Source organism: Colias philodice, chromosome 8 (assembly GCF_061535455.1).
Source record: "Colias philodice isolate Cphi_HAF_F1 chromosome 8, ilColPhil1 Martin Lab GWU primary, whole genome shotgun sequence".
Lineage (NCBI taxonomy): Eukaryota > Metazoa > Arthropoda > Insecta > Lepidoptera > Pieridae > Colias > Colias philodice.
This window is the reverse complement of record NC_143093.1, coordinates 11,552,206-11,567,788: the sequence shown is the minus strand read 5'-3', so window position 1 is coordinate 11,567,788 and position 15,583 is coordinate 11,552,206. Positions and strand designations below refer to the sequence as shown.

At 33.3% G+C, this 15,583-nt stretch overlaps 2 protein-coding genes and 1 long non-coding RNA gene across 3 annotated transcripts in view; all 3 read right to left on the bottom strand.

Moving 5' to 3' along the window:
• Window positions 1-15,583, bottom strand: part of LOC149486837 (uncharacterized) — a 332,103-nt gene that overhangs the window by 276,887 nt on the left and 39,633 nt on the right. The window lies entirely within an intron of this gene.
• Sce (E3 ubiquitin-protein ligase Sce) lies at window positions 1,564-8,036 on the bottom strand. The gene is made up of 4 exons (XM_089698455.1): window positions 7,127-8,036; window positions 6,512-6,684; window positions 2,859-3,031; window positions 1,564-1,940 (listed from the first exon to the last, which is right to left on the bottom strand). The coding sequence occupies exons 1-4, from the start codon at window positions 7,879-7,881 to the stop codon at window positions 1,896-1,898; spliced, it is 1,146 nt and encodes a 381-aa protein (XP_089554581.1). The 5' UTR covers window positions 7,882-8,036; the 3' UTR covers window positions 1,564-1,895.
• LOC149486839 (uncharacterized) lies at window positions 8,199-10,050 on the bottom strand. Its single transcript, XM_089698454.1, has 2 exons — window positions 9,713-10,050; window positions 8,199-9,538 (listed from the first exon to the last, which is right to left on the bottom strand). The coding sequence occupies exons 1-2, from the start codon at window positions 9,728-9,730 to the stop codon at window positions 8,351-8,353; spliced, it is 1,206 nt and encodes a 401-aa protein (XP_089554580.1). The 5' UTR covers window positions 9,731-10,050; the 3' UTR covers window positions 8,199-8,350.

The window sequence follows — 15,583 nt, the reverse complement described above, 5'->3', positions numbered from 1 at the left end:
TGTGGTTATTCTCCCGCTCCCATATTCCTTCTACTTTCACAGACGTTCAACTTTTCCCTTTCACCCCTAGTAAATGGCTGAACCGATTTTGATCTAAACCATGTCTATTGTCTAATCATACCTATATATTATGTACATGTCATATCCTTTCGTTTGGTACTCCATTTGGATTATTTATCCCCACTATCACCCCTAAGGTGCCCTATATGTAATAAACAGATTAACCAATTTTGATAAAACATGACTAATTGTAATTCACACGTCATTTGATATGCCGCTTGATTATATTATTTGACCACATTCGATTATTCATTCCCACTTTTACCGCTATAAATCAATAAATGGATGAACCGATTTTGATTAAATATGCCTCATCATACTTCTCACGTCAGGTTATGCCCTTTCATTTGATATGCCACTTGGGTATATTATTTGACAACTTTTATTCCCACTTTTATACCTATATCCAATAAATGGATGAACCAATTTTGATAAAATATGTCTTATTGTACTTTACACGTCATGTCTTTAATTAGATACGTCACTTGAGTATATTTGATAAAATTCATTTATTTATTCCCACTTTTACCCCTATATCAAATAAATGGATGAACCGATTTTGATAAAATTTGACTAATTGTTTCTGACATGTCGTCTATTTTCATTTGATATATCACTTGGGTATAACCTACATTAACAACCTACATTAACAACTAACATTCGTTTTTTTCATTCCCACTTACCCCTATATAATATAATAAACAACTTATGTAACAAAAAAACGCATCTAATTGGTATTACCCGTTAGCGAGCTACGGTGGCACAGACAGACACGCAATACACACATAGCGGACATAACACCCCTCTTTTTGCGTCGGGGGTTAAAAATAATACCTACGACATAATTTCAAAGACCTTTTATATAGAAAATTTACCTAGAAGTAACCATAATGCCATATTTGTGCAGGTTTTAGACTTATGAGCAAAAATCTAAATAAAGGTCCTTTGACCCCCCCTACTACCCCCTCAGCATAACCACCCCCCCCCACGCTTGGGGACTTTCGATATGATCATCTGGACATGTCAAGGAATAACTTTAGCGTATAATTTACGTAATAAAGTAATTCATGTATTAGAATGCCTTAGCAAATGTTCGCTGTGATTACTTAAATGGTCATAACTTTTTTATTTATGAACCGATTGACATGAAATAAACACTAAATGTTAAATGAAGCTTACCACAATATATTACTGAAAACCGCATCTAAATCGGATAAGCCGTTTCTGAGATTAGCGTGTTCAAACATACAGACAAACAGACAAACCGACAAACAGACAAACAGACAAACAGACAAACAGACAAAAATTTTTTTAACAACAGTTTTGGGTTTGGGATCGATTTAGTAATAACCCCTGCTAATTTTTTTTTACATATTTTCATTGTACAGACACCACTTTTCTAGAATTTTATTATATGTATTGATAATGAATAAAATTATTACATTAGAGTAAAAGTATGTTCAATGATGAAACATTAATACTTACAGCTTAAAATAATTATTATAAATCATATTTAAAAAAAATGAATTTCATTATTTACATACAGACTATTTGAATAAGAATCATTTGACAATTGAAAACTTAAAATGAGATAATAAACATTTAAAGTATTTTATTGAGAAAATTCATTATCTAATTAAAATTTATATCAGCATAAATTCATAAAATAAAAATAACATTAAATTGAATTTATAAAATAAAAATTCCATTAATTATACTTATTCCTATGATATACATTATCACATAGAGTCCATGTCTCGCATAAAACTTATGATATATTTTATATTCTTAACTATTGTATCACTTTAGCTGCACTTGCAACTAACAAGTTACTCCTAGGTTTTCTTCCAGGAGTAATACATTTCCAGAGGCTTGTTTACCTGTAACGTAAATAATAGTAAATAATTAGGTACATAATATAAATAACTAGCAAACCCGGTGAACTCCGTTTCGCCACCAGAGACACCTTTTCTTTGCTATAAACCTCACGAGCCTGAGACCTTTCCAACTAATGCAAAACCGTGGAAATCGGTTTGTGCGTTCTGGAGTTATAACGTCAGGAAGGAAACCCGATTTATTTTTATAAATACATAATTAAATAGCCATGATCTTTCAATTATTAATGAGTCTTTAAATCTCAGTTTTATTAATGAGTCTTTAAATCTCAGTCTTATAAATTTCAGTTGATTTCTATCTTGAAGTTAGATCGCTATGTAGCGATAAGGCCATTAGTATAAATTATTTTATTTTCTCTCTGTATCCTGTGATCTCTATTTCTTTTGTGTGTGCAATAAAGAACTAAATAAATAAAAATAAGTTGGTGGTGTTGCAAAACTGTTTGGTTCAGAAACTATGTACAATCAAGATTACTAATTTTCTGTTTCTTTAGCAAAAAGTTATATGTTTGATGTGCTGTGTGCACTGTGAAAATGATGGAATAGTGAAGCTTTTTAATAAGTGTTGCATATAAACATTTATTAAAATTTGTTATGGTGACAATCCATCTCAATAGAAACTTATAATTCTTCAACATTTGAGAAAGTTACAAAAATCTACTCTATAATTGAATATCTCGAATAAATAAACAAACATAATCTTTAGTTTGCACAAATAAAATGTATTACACTAGCTGTGCTCCGCAGTTTCACCCGCGTTGTTCCGTTCCTGTTGGTCTTAGCGTGATGGTATAGCCTAAAGCCTTCCTCGAAAGAATTTTTCAAATAGGACCATTCCTGAGATTAGTGCGTTCAAACAACCAAACAAACTTCAGCTTTATAATATTAGTGTCGATTATATACCTTCCAATATTTATCATTGATCTGTCTCAACGTCTGCGAGCCAGCGAGTGGCACAAACTGTCCAGGTGACGGAGCCACGTAGATGCAGAAGTTGAGCAGCCGGTAAGCTTCCGGCAGCTCTGCGTCCAGGTCCAGAGTCAGACGCATGGCTAGGTACTTGCTGAGATGATCCACTGTAAAAATATATTAAAATTTAAAAAATGTTGTGAGTGTGAAAGTTATTTATGGGTGATTATACAAAAATGGGGTAACTTTTGAGCATATTTTGTTTACTATATTTTTTATATCAGATTGTTACATATTAGGGTGTATATGATAGCTAATCTAATGAATATATTGTACCAAATCGGGCCAGCCACTTTTTTAAGTAGATTGTGAGATATTTGAAATTTTCTGGATTTGGCCTCCAGGGGACTGACGAGGCTAACACGGTACTGATAAAAAACACAATATTGTAATATTCTTAAAGAAATTCAATGAATATTACTACAAATCTCTCAGTTTTAATAATGCCACATGTCTTTTAAGTATTAAAATCACTTAGTTACGTTTAAAAATGATAATTAATAATATGTGATAATGGGAAATAACAATGTCTCAATTTTCAAACCAGCCTTCTGACATTTAACGCAACGTGAATATTCTTACTCTCTTACTTAACTTTTACTACTTTGACTTAGTTTTACTTAATATTTCAAGTAATTCACAAACAATAGAAACAAAAAAACGGCCAAGTGCGAGTTGGACTCCTAACAAACCTATTTTTTATTATGTTTGTAACTTAAAATTTACACTTTTAGCAATTTACCTTTATATGTGTTATAAGACGTTGCTATTTACCAAGTAGACTATATAGTTTATAGTAGACTGTATACACGGCAAGCATCCTGTGTGTTTTTTATTCCCATGCGAATATTGAATTTTGCGGAAATTTGCAGTATTAACGGATGTAGGTATTTTTTGATTGCGTTGCGTTATAAGTTTAATTTTTTTACAGCCCCAAGGGTTCTTAATCTTGAGTATCCAATATAAATTTTAGATTGATACCTCCACGCGTTTAAAAAAAAAACGTCTTAACAGACAAACGGACAACAAAGTGATCCTATAAGGGTTCTGTTTTTTCCTTTTGAGGTTCGGAGCCCTAAAAATCTAACAATATTTATGTTAAAAGTACTAATTATAATAAAATTAAAAACCAAAGGCTCGAATGAAAGTCTCATCTGAGTTTTTATAAGAGCCCCTTGACATTTTTATAATGTTGTTAAGCATATTAATTAACTTTTATGTTATTTTGAGGTAATTTTACTTCACAGTATTATATATATACGTATTTATCTGATAAATATAAAAAGCTATGCCCTGAAAGCATCAAAATCAATAATTAAAATAAAATAAGATCTTTTTAATAAAATCATTAGTAGTTTGTTTCAATAGCTCTTTTCTTTGCTACTCTTTTTTAAATGTTTCTCCCCTAGTCAAATTGAGTTTCTTTTAGCGTGGCGCATGACGTTTTAAACTGAAATATAAAATAGAAATGCTTATACCAATATCAATCAAGAGAAAAGTTCTCAAAAACGATAGAATCATCAGTACTATGGGGTCGCGTCAGTCCTCTGGCGCGATATCTGACAAAGGACTGATGCCAGCGGATTGATGAAAAGGGACTTAATATGATGTTATAATCACAAATTATATTTTTTTGCCTAATTTCTTATATCAATAAACTATATTTTTACAAATCATAGTTAACCATTTATAAATGAAAATAAAAATCAGATTAACAATAAAATAACGACTCACCATAGGACTGAAAATTTGACTGGCCCAGCACGAGTTTAGAGGACAAACACAACCCATGCGCTGATACAGTTATGACGGCCGTCAAAATATGCGGTGCACAAGTTACTTCATTACCAACATTAATACTTAGACAGGGATTTGACCTTGACTCGGTGATATTTAGCGAGAATTTCAAATTTAAAAAACACACAACGGACTGACTAGAGAAAACGATGACAAAGTTTAGTTTTATTTTTTAAATAAAATGGAAAACATTGCGTTATGAAAGTTGTAGTATATAATACTATGTACATCAAAGATTGTAGTGAATTAGTAAGTTTTCTTAAATCGATGATAATGTTTAAACGATAGTCACTTGATTGTTGGTTTTCGGAATTGTGACATGCCAAAGTACTGACGTTTGAAGTATTAATTTATTTTTTTTACTCATTTGTATTTTAAATAAAGAAGTGAAATTGAGTGACCAAATAAAGGACGCTTCATTGTTTTAATATATATTTTTATTTGAATAAAATATAATAAGACTTTGTTTAAATTGGTTGATGACATCGAGTTACCCCATTTTTGTATAATCACCCATATGTATGAATGTTACTCTTTCGTGTGAACACCAATGAACAATTTTATCATATAAATAGAGGGTGTGGGGTGTCTCTTAGACACATAAAATCGAAAGAGTACAATAAATTAGATTGTTCTGGAGGGATCACGGGTGAACAAGTGGCTAGGCTTCGCTACAGCAAAATGGAACACGCGGGTTCGAATCCCGCTTCGTGATCGAATTTGTAGTGTGAAATGTATATTACATACTAATATTATAAATGCGAAAGTAACTCTGTCTGTCTGTTACTCAATCACGCCTTAACTACTGAACCAATTTTCATGAAATGGTTTGAAGATATTTTGATACCCGAGAAAGGACATAGGCTACTTTTTATACCGGGAAAATGACGCAATCCCGGAAATCCCACGGGAACGGGAACTATGCGGGATTTTCTTTGACTGCGCGGGCGAAGCCGCGGCCGCGGGCGGAAACCTAGTATTAATATAAATAAAGACCACAGTCTACAGTCAGTATCGAGTCATTCCAGTGTTTTATTAACCACCAACAACCTGGCAGGGTAGCCAGGTGAATTGAACCGATTTTTATGATTTTTAACACTCCTGTAAGTTATGTAACATAGTGTAACACTACATTTATTCACTGGTGTTATTCAAAGTGTCTTTAGAATATAATAAGTATTATTTTGCTTTGCTAGAGTACATTTCCATTCTACCATGACAGCTGTTGACCTTAGAAACTGTTTTCCTTTTAAAGATAGTAAACAATAGGATATTTAGTGAATAAGTTAGTTTGATCTCTTATCTGAATCGTAATTAATATGACTCCATTGTGCATTTAACAAGTTTTTTAATTACTGTATCCTATCCTACTAATATTATAAATGCAAAAGTTTGTGAGGATGTGTGTGTTTGTGTTTGTAACTCTTTCACGCAAATACTACTGAACCGAAAACAATGAAATTTAGCACACATATAGAGGGTATCTTGGATTAACACATAGGATAGGTTTTATCCCGGAAATCCCACGGGAACGGAAACTATGCGGGTTTTTCTTTGAAAAAATTCAGGTGGAAAGCTAGTTTTCTTATAAAAGAAAATATGTTACTGCTTGATCTCTTATTAAAAACACAGGCCCCGGAATCACAGACACAATAGAAAATCGATAGTGTCGTGGACCAATCGGGCCGTTCGGGGCTCAATGGGTTAAATACAACAGCTATTAACAAAATTGTATTGTAGTATTTTTTCATTAACAATCATGTAAATTCAAGCAATCACTATGTACTCACCAGAGGCATTAGCGGTAGTCTTCAAGTATCTGACAGAGCTGTCCCTCAGGGCCCTCATGAGCTGGTTGTCCCCTGTCATCTCAGTGGGGTGCGGCTTGAACACCAGCTCTATTTCATTGGGATTCAGCACCTCTCCCTCGCCTTCTGTATCCATTGAGTTCTCGCCTTCAGTTCTACAATAATATAAAGTTATGGAAATTAAAAAATCCATTTTCTCTTTATTTTGATTTTATTTAAAACAACGAACCAGTTTCTATCATAGTCTCTGTGAACCAAGGATAGAAAAATGTCTCGATAAATAAATGGTAATTGAGGGGATACATAAGGCGATTACTGCGCAATGCACACAATATTTTTCCCCGCCCCGCACCCCTCTAATTGCCCATTGATACCCAATTTCTGATTTCTGCGCAATAACGGTCAAAGCCAAACACTCGCCGTGCGATCTGTAGTAATATTGTGGGTAGCTAGTCACTTTCATCTAACTGGACTTTAATTAGAATTTAATTGCTTTTAAAGTGTGATTTACTAAAATTAATAACTACTACCAGTTCTAACTTTCTAACTATAGCAAATATAGCAAAAAAATACGAGCAAGTGGAAATAGTTACAAACCTGCCATCACTAGATTCACTTTCCTCGCTCCGTTCCGAAGTCAAAATTGACTTTGCCCGCTTAGTTGTGCTTGTGTTTTTTGACACAGAACTGATATTGGATGGCACAGGGGATGGTGTGCTTCTTACAGACGCGGGGTTTGAAGTCGACTGCCCAGGAGGAGTCGGGTTCCCAGTAGACGCGGAGCCCTCCCTGTTGTTTGATGTGCTACTACCATTTTGAGCAGCATCAGCATTGCCATTTGAATTTGATGCATTGCTATTATTGTTACTATTCTCCTCTTGATTCTTTCTTGACCTTTGAGGCCTATTCTGCGATTGCAATTTTATGCCCTCAGTAATAGAATTTACCAAGGAGGCTTGTGAGTGAGACATGTTTATTTTCGCAAGCACACGCTCCTGGTGCGCCTCATATTCATCTCTGCTTGGATAAATTTTAGATATGAGCAGATCGAAGTTTGGATCTGGTCTAAGGGAACGCTTCGATACCAATTTCTTTCGACAAGTCGGACATTCTTTATTGCCAGACCGCAGGGCGGTTATGATACAATCAGAACAAAACCTGTGAAGACATTCTTTTGTCGTCATCGTCTTTTTCAGCATATCCAAACAAATTGGACACATCAATTCGCTATGCAAACTTCGCGGGGATACTGCGATCTCTGTTGCGTCCGTTATAACTTCCTGAGGCGTTCGGTGCAGTTCGTAAAGGGAAAGTTCCCATGTTTTGTTCTGTGAGGGCTCCGTTGAAGACATTTCTACCCCTTATTTGTGTCAATAAACATTAAAAACAATGATTCAAAATATTGATTGATATGACAACTCTGAACTCAGGCAAATACCGCTTCCGCCATTTTATTTTGTTGAGCTTTGATGAATGTCAAATAAATGTCATCAGAGAACAGTCAAAGTATATAGTTATAAATACAATTTCATGATGACAAGGTACAAGGTTTTTCGATAAAGAAGTATTGCCATAACTAAGAAAAATATTTTTGTGTCGGGGGCTGCGAACTTTTACCACCTAAAAGTGAAAGCAAACAAAATTAAGGTCCTAAGATTTTCCTAAGTACAACGACAACGATGGCTTATTGAATGTATTTGTTTATTCATTAAATTATTACAAGAGGGATTGTTGGGGGTGAAAAAATGTAAGAAATATTGATTAAAAGTAATTTATTTTAGCACCATTATAATGCATGATGATCATGTATTTTAAATTGTTTTACTTCCCAGTATTAATTGTGTATACAGGACTGGATCCTTGTTGAACGGGGACTAAAATTTGATTACTGCTCTGATTGGGTTGATTTTGAGGCATTAGGTAAACACTTCCTTGATTACCCTGCTGTGACGGTTGTGCGATCAGAATCGTTCGTCCATTTTGCTGTGGTTGGTTTGACTGTTGTGGCACAAGGATTGTTTGTTGATTTGGCTGTATCTGCTGAGAAGGTTGCTGAACAAGAATTGTCTGACCATTGGGTTGAACTTGTTGCATATAAACCGTTTGCGGTTGTGATTGTTGGCCCTGAATGATTTCAGGACGGTTTGGCTGTTGTCCAACTACAATCTGTTGTTGACCTGACTGTTGAGGGACCAACACTGTCTGCTGGTTTGGTTGCTGTGCCACTAGAACAGTCTGTTGATTGGGTTGAGATGGTTGTTGTACTAGCACTTGATTCGGCTGTTGTTGGATAAGCACTTGCTGGCCATTGGGCTGAGTTGTCAGGATCATGGTTGGCTGAGAAGATGGCCGTTGAATTAAGATTTGTTGCGGTTGGTTCGGTTGTGATACAATAAACGTTTGTTGTTGAGCTGGACGGTTGACTAAGATTGGCTGTCCAGACTGGCTTACATACTGAATGGGCTGCTGGTTCGGCTGACTGACGTATATCGGTTGTTGATTTTGCTGATTAACATATGAAGGCTGTTGATTTTGCTGGTTAACATATGAAGGTTGTTGATTTTGCTGGCTTACGTAGACTTGTTGTTGCTGGTTAGGTTGGTTCCCGTAAGACGGTTGTTGAGACGGCTGACTTACGTAAGTTTGTTGGCTAGGTTGGTTGATAAAAGCTTGTTGTTGAGGTTGGTTACCCTGGTTCTGGCTTTGTTGTTGTCCATTCTGTTGGCTTGGCTGCTGGTTCACAATGACATTTTGCTGTGCAGTGTTTTGACCCTGGTTTGGGTTGTTGTTTCCGTTATCTTGCCCCGCTGGGGTGGGTCCAGTATCAGTGCTTCGCTGTTCTAATAAGGCTGGTCCTTGCCCATTAGACTTGATGCCTTTCTGTGAGTTTTGGAGGTTCTTAAACGTATCAGCTGGGATGAATACTCCGGATACAATGTCCTTGCCTTGTCCATCGATTACAGGTGCGGGCGTAGCTGCTGCTACAAGTAACGCCAAAGATACTGCTATCTGTAAGGTGGAAAACAGAAGAGTAAAGCAAAAATTTTTTCAGTAAAAAAGTAATTCTAATATCGCACTTACGAAGTGGTTAAATTTTAATTAAAGTAGTTCATGAAATGCAGGAGATTCTGCGCTATAAATTTATATTATAAAAGTTAATTAATAATTATGAAAGAATCTTACCAATATTGCTCTAGCCATGTTGTCGTTGTCAAATCACTTTGTGTTATGAAAACTTATCAATAACCACATCAATATATAGTAAATGATTTTGATCATCATGCCATCAGTTAATTGCAAATGGATTTGGTAAACTATCATTATTAATTTATTTTTGTGGTTTCATAGAAACACTCATTTTTTAATTATCTGTCGATTAAGGGTTAGGTATCGTTATCAACAAAATATAAGAATATTAGGAAACCCCCCGGGTTTGTTATGGGGATATCATTAGAAATGTGTTAGGTCTTTCTTGAATCTTTATATTTTAGTCGTCATTCATTAGGAGCATAAGTAATTTGCATCCGTGTTATATTTTGTATGTACATAATCAAATAGCATAATCAAATAGCATCTGTATATTTCGGTTACGAAATAAATATGTATGTATAATATGCTAATTCATTGGGAAAATATGCCCTCGTCCATAAAAAAAATCCGTAGTTTCAAATACCTAAATCAAAATCAAGTGTCTTTTTATAATGTCAAAAATTAGGAAATAATCATGAAAATACGTTTAATTAAAACAATGAAAATTATATGTTTTTATTTTTCTGCGTCTACATATGTGTAATAATTATAAATATAATAAGTTAAAAAAAATGTACTTACACTATGTATTTGTAATTAGTTAAAAATGTTCTTGCTGCGGCATATTATTACGATTAAAAATTTGCGATTAAAGATTTTTCAACCTCAACGGTGGCACGAGGTGTGAGGTTTTATCATAAGTATTCAGAATTCAGATAAAAATACCTGAATCTATGAAAATAATATACCCTGATATTATTTGTCTAGCAAAAACGTGTTGTGGAAAATTTACAAAATTTCGTCCAGATCGAACCAGCCATTCATTAATCCATCAAAAACAATATTTCTCGTTTATACTACTACTAGTACTAGTATACATGATATATACCTACAAATAAAATCAGTTTTAGTTATGGTTTTAGTTAAATCCAAGTTAAGGGGTCTAGTAAAACATCGCAACATAGTTAAACGTATTCTGAATTCCGCTCTAATAGCACAGTCTAATAGCGTCGCTTTTACTATAGTTATAACCAATTATAGCTATTTTTGTAAACACAGACTATGATCATTTTTTACTTGTGTTTACCACTATTTAAACGCAAATGAATATTTATAATCAATCATTGTAAAGAGTTGATGCCCGCGGCAAATTTGCTACATAGTTTTGAATTGTAAATAGCTTTCCCCCTCATTTTTATTTCTTGAGAACTTGGACATATGGTGTTATTATATATGCACCCTATCATATATTTAGCACGAGAAATTTCTTAGATTGGAGTAAAAAGTTTACAAGGAAAATGGTTATGTAAGCTGCAAATTACATGCGTTTAATTATAGAATGTATGGTGGGAAATCGCGATTTTTGTTATCGTATGTTACTCTAATTATAACCTAAGGTTTATAATATTTAATTATAGGTATGCAATTTCTCACATTACAAATAAAAACGGTAAAAAAATACAGAAGGCGTGGTAAGTTTGATAGTTACTTAGGTTCGCTTTAGTTTCATTTTTACCATGTGGTAGTGAGTCATTATTTATCAATATTTATTACAAATAAAGTCTAATATATAACAAATAAAATAAAATAAAAATCATTTATAGAGTACCAATACATTGAACGGAAACTATGCGGGTTTTTCTTTGAAAACGTCGGCAAAGCTGCGGGAGAAAAGCTAGTACAATTAGATTTCACTCAAAATACACAACAAAGTTGTACAGTTCAAGTTCACATACCAAAGTTGATTGGTTACACTAATCACTGGCTGGTATTTGGTTCATAATCTGTGGGCTATTAACATCTTCCTGCTTACAGATCAGTCAATTACAATTTCGTTGGGCATCTAGTTCAGAAATCCGAGAAGAGTTTTTGAACAAAGGTTTGAGTAAGCAGGTTTAATTCATACTGATGTAATAAATGGGAAAATTTGAATATTTTTTCGTCTTAAATATAGACCTGTACTTATATAAGAATATATTTAGGTACATTAGGTAGGTATAAGCACAGACTAATAATAATATACTACGTATACAAGTATAAGGTATCGCAGTCAAAGGTATTGGTTCTAATCAATTCCCGACTGAATCCGCGTAAATTACAACGGGTCACCATGAAATTTGACTTTGATTGAAAAGCATTAAATTTCGTAGTTTAGGTCGTAATTAGACGGAAAAAAAATATATGGCATGAAAAACTTTGCTTTTGTGCTTAGAAGACTGATTGAAGGAAATTTTAAAAAATCTCGGATTTTAATTTTTGATTGAAAATAAAACTATTGAAATAAAAATGTTTATTATTTTTATTAAGTTTTACTATCAAATTAGCTTACAGAAAAGTGGAAAATAACTTAAAAGTGCACACTTTTGCTTTTTCTTTTATGTTCATAGCTACTTTCTCTCAATAAACCCCAAATATAGTCGCCCATCATGTTTTCATTGTATTGGCCTTGATAGCGTTGTTCAAAATTCATGATGTCCTGATGGAAACGTTCTCCTTGCTCTTCGGAATAGGCTCCCATATTGTTTTTAAATTTATCCAAATGAGCATGCAGCATATCTACTTTTAATGACATCCTGCAGCCCATGGCCTTAATATTTGTAATTGGAATTTGCCTTACCTTCCAAACACCATTTACAATATCTACAAGCAACATGTGGAGCCCATGGCTTATCTTGATTCCGTACAGGACAGTCAAAATATGCTTCATAGGCTTCACAGAGAACGTGAGATGTCTTTAGTTCATATTTCACGTCTCGAACTTTAATAAATTGACCACATATAAAACAAAATGCATTAGCATCGTATTTGCACTTTCGTGACGACATTTTAAGTTATTCTGGGCTTGTAAATAATACAAAATGGTTGTTTATCACTCGGGTGCCATCTAGCGGCACAGTGTAAACGTTAATATCCCACTCTCACCACGCGGTCTTTTTAAAAAATTAAAATTTATGAAAAAATTGAAAAATTTGTATTATTATTATAACTATCACAAAAGCAAACTTTATACCGAAAAAAGGTATTTTCTTTTCGTTTTTGTGCATAACTAACTGGAAAATAATAGTATAAACTTTAGGACAAAGAATGAAAATTTTTTTGTCGAGTCGTGAATTATGCTATGATCTTTGACGGTTCGAGTAAATAATAAAAAAAATTGATTTATTAGCTGAATAGTAAATATAGTTATGTATCTAAAAAAATATATATATTTTGTGTCACGCTTTTCTTACTTCGAAATCTGGACTATTTAGATTGCATAATATATTTTTTGTTTCCGTCATTCATATAATAATTATAATATTTAACAAAATAAAAGACCAAAATGTAATTTCTGCTTAAAATTATTAAAATTACTAAAATTGTAAAGAAAGTAATAATTTCACCGATTACATTTCGTTTCGCCAAAACGTATGAAAGTGAGATGCTATTACATCGCGATTTGACGCGTTACGCTAAAAATTATCTTAATTTAGATTTTAAATTGAATTACACTGCATTCAGAATTAATTGGATTTGTCATTAAAATCTGGCATACATTTGATTATCTGATGAGATCGAAAGATTGTTGTTTTGAGTCTCATACCTTCATAATCACGTAAAATATAATATAATTGCCTGTAATACAAATACATATATGTATATACGTAACGGTTGTTATCAAACAAGAGTAGAGTGGTAGAGTTGATGTCAGAAAGTGCTTCATGAGGATACGTATCCTATCATTCGTACATCAAATGTGCTATAGATACATTATTAGATACTTATAATTTATAGGTATATTTTTACTGAAGGCTGTACGGATAAATTTATATTATTTTACGTATTAACCGACAAAAAAAAACAAATTACGAGCATAGCTGATAATATGTACTAGGTAGTATGTAGTATAGTTATCGATGACAGAAATGAAGTGATATAACTAAAAATATATAATTGTATAATTATAGAAAATGCCTTTATTTTCAAATTACGTCTTGTACAAATAAATCTCAAGCAAGCGGAACGTACTCGTATTTATGTGTTTGTCTGTTGTAACCATAGAAATCTAAATAACAAGACACTAGAAGTCGTAAGCGTGCGTGACCTTGTCGCCACTCAGGTGATTTGCACAACACCAGTGCATTCGTCACTGTTCAGTTGCTCTGGAGACGTATGAGTGTATACATGGTGTGTTTCAGCAATTCCCATTGCGGAAATTCTTCCACAAGTTGTAATTATACTTATAAAGGAGTAATATTTCATCGGAAAATATTTTTTTTTAGAAATAATGCCGTTTTTCCTTAAAATTATAGAATATTTACAAGTATTACGAGCGTCACCATAGTAATCCAAATAACAATGAATGACACAGTCGACCATTCTTATTATCACGTTTGTTCGTATTGGAGCAAAAAGTCTCATATACTTAGGGATGTTATTCTAAAATAAACCGTAAATTCGTGCGTTAGGATACATATTCAAAAGCTTAATTTAATAGATAAGTTAGTTTTCACTAAAATCAAGCTGTCCAATAAAAGGCATAGTTTACTTGTGTGTACTGCTTTTGTGTGTACTAGCTTTCGGTTTGAATGTGTTGATTTTGGCGACAGCGGTTTTCATACGAATTATGACATTTTAGCACTTCTATGTGTCTTGTTATTTAGATTTCTATGGTTGTAACCACTAACCTGGCATTATACAGGGAATCCTGATCCCTGTGTAGGTTAGCGGTCAAACTAATTTCTAGGCTAATGATAAACACTGAACTATCTGTTTAGTGCTTTAGCATCTATGAATTTTAATCCTGTTAATAAATAAGAGATTCATGGTTTCTTGGGAGCGAATAAATGTTTTATTTGTAAGTTAAATTTTATTTTAATTTTAAATGTGGTTTCGTATAACACCTGCTATAGTTACACGTAAGTGTAGGTAATTTTTTAATTTAAGTTGAAATAGTAGCTTTTTAAGTTTATGTAATAAGAAGCCTCGACTAAATCTTGCTAAAAATGTTTTATTGTACCTATTGTTTATACGTTCTGACCATCATTTTTCTTTTTGTCATTGCGTACTAACACCCCTGTAGAACCGCCATCCTGTTACAAATGACCCGAAATTTTGTGTCAATATCTCCCGGCCTATAGCTTATATTGCACGCCTCATAAGCGAAGCGTTGAGGTGGGTACTACTGTCACTTCGCGCAAAACATCTGATTTTTCAAACTTAAAATGTCTTTATGTATCATACATTGCACTTGTAAGATAATACATACACACACATATTAAGAAAAAACACTATTCTTAACGTTCATGATATTTTTGATGTCATTTTTGTTATTTAAACTAGTTAAAAAACAGTTTAAAAAAGTTCTGTCTTGGACGTCCGTGTGTCTGTATGTGCGGATCCTTTTTCTTGTTAACACGATAGCGACCGAAATACTTTACTAATCGAGTCTTTTTTTTTCTCTTACGCTTGAGTATGCTCAGGAATAGAACCCTTTCATTTTTCAGGGTCTGATTCGATGTGGTTTAATTGTTATTAAATAAACAAAAATAATAATTACTTAATAAATATTTATTAAAAAAAAATTATGAGGCGTGCACTTTTGGATTTTCCAAATTATTTTACATTATCTTCACCGTGTGTGATGCGCTTAACTGTTGTAAGATCTATTGGCATTAGTGTAAGTTCGTTTTTCAGAATATTTTTATATCTTATGTGGCTGATCACCCAGATATTAAATAATGAGCCATTGACGGCTTAAATTCAAAATCATAAGTGTTAGGCGAGACGGCACATTAACTTTCACTGCTAACTCATTTTAGTTAA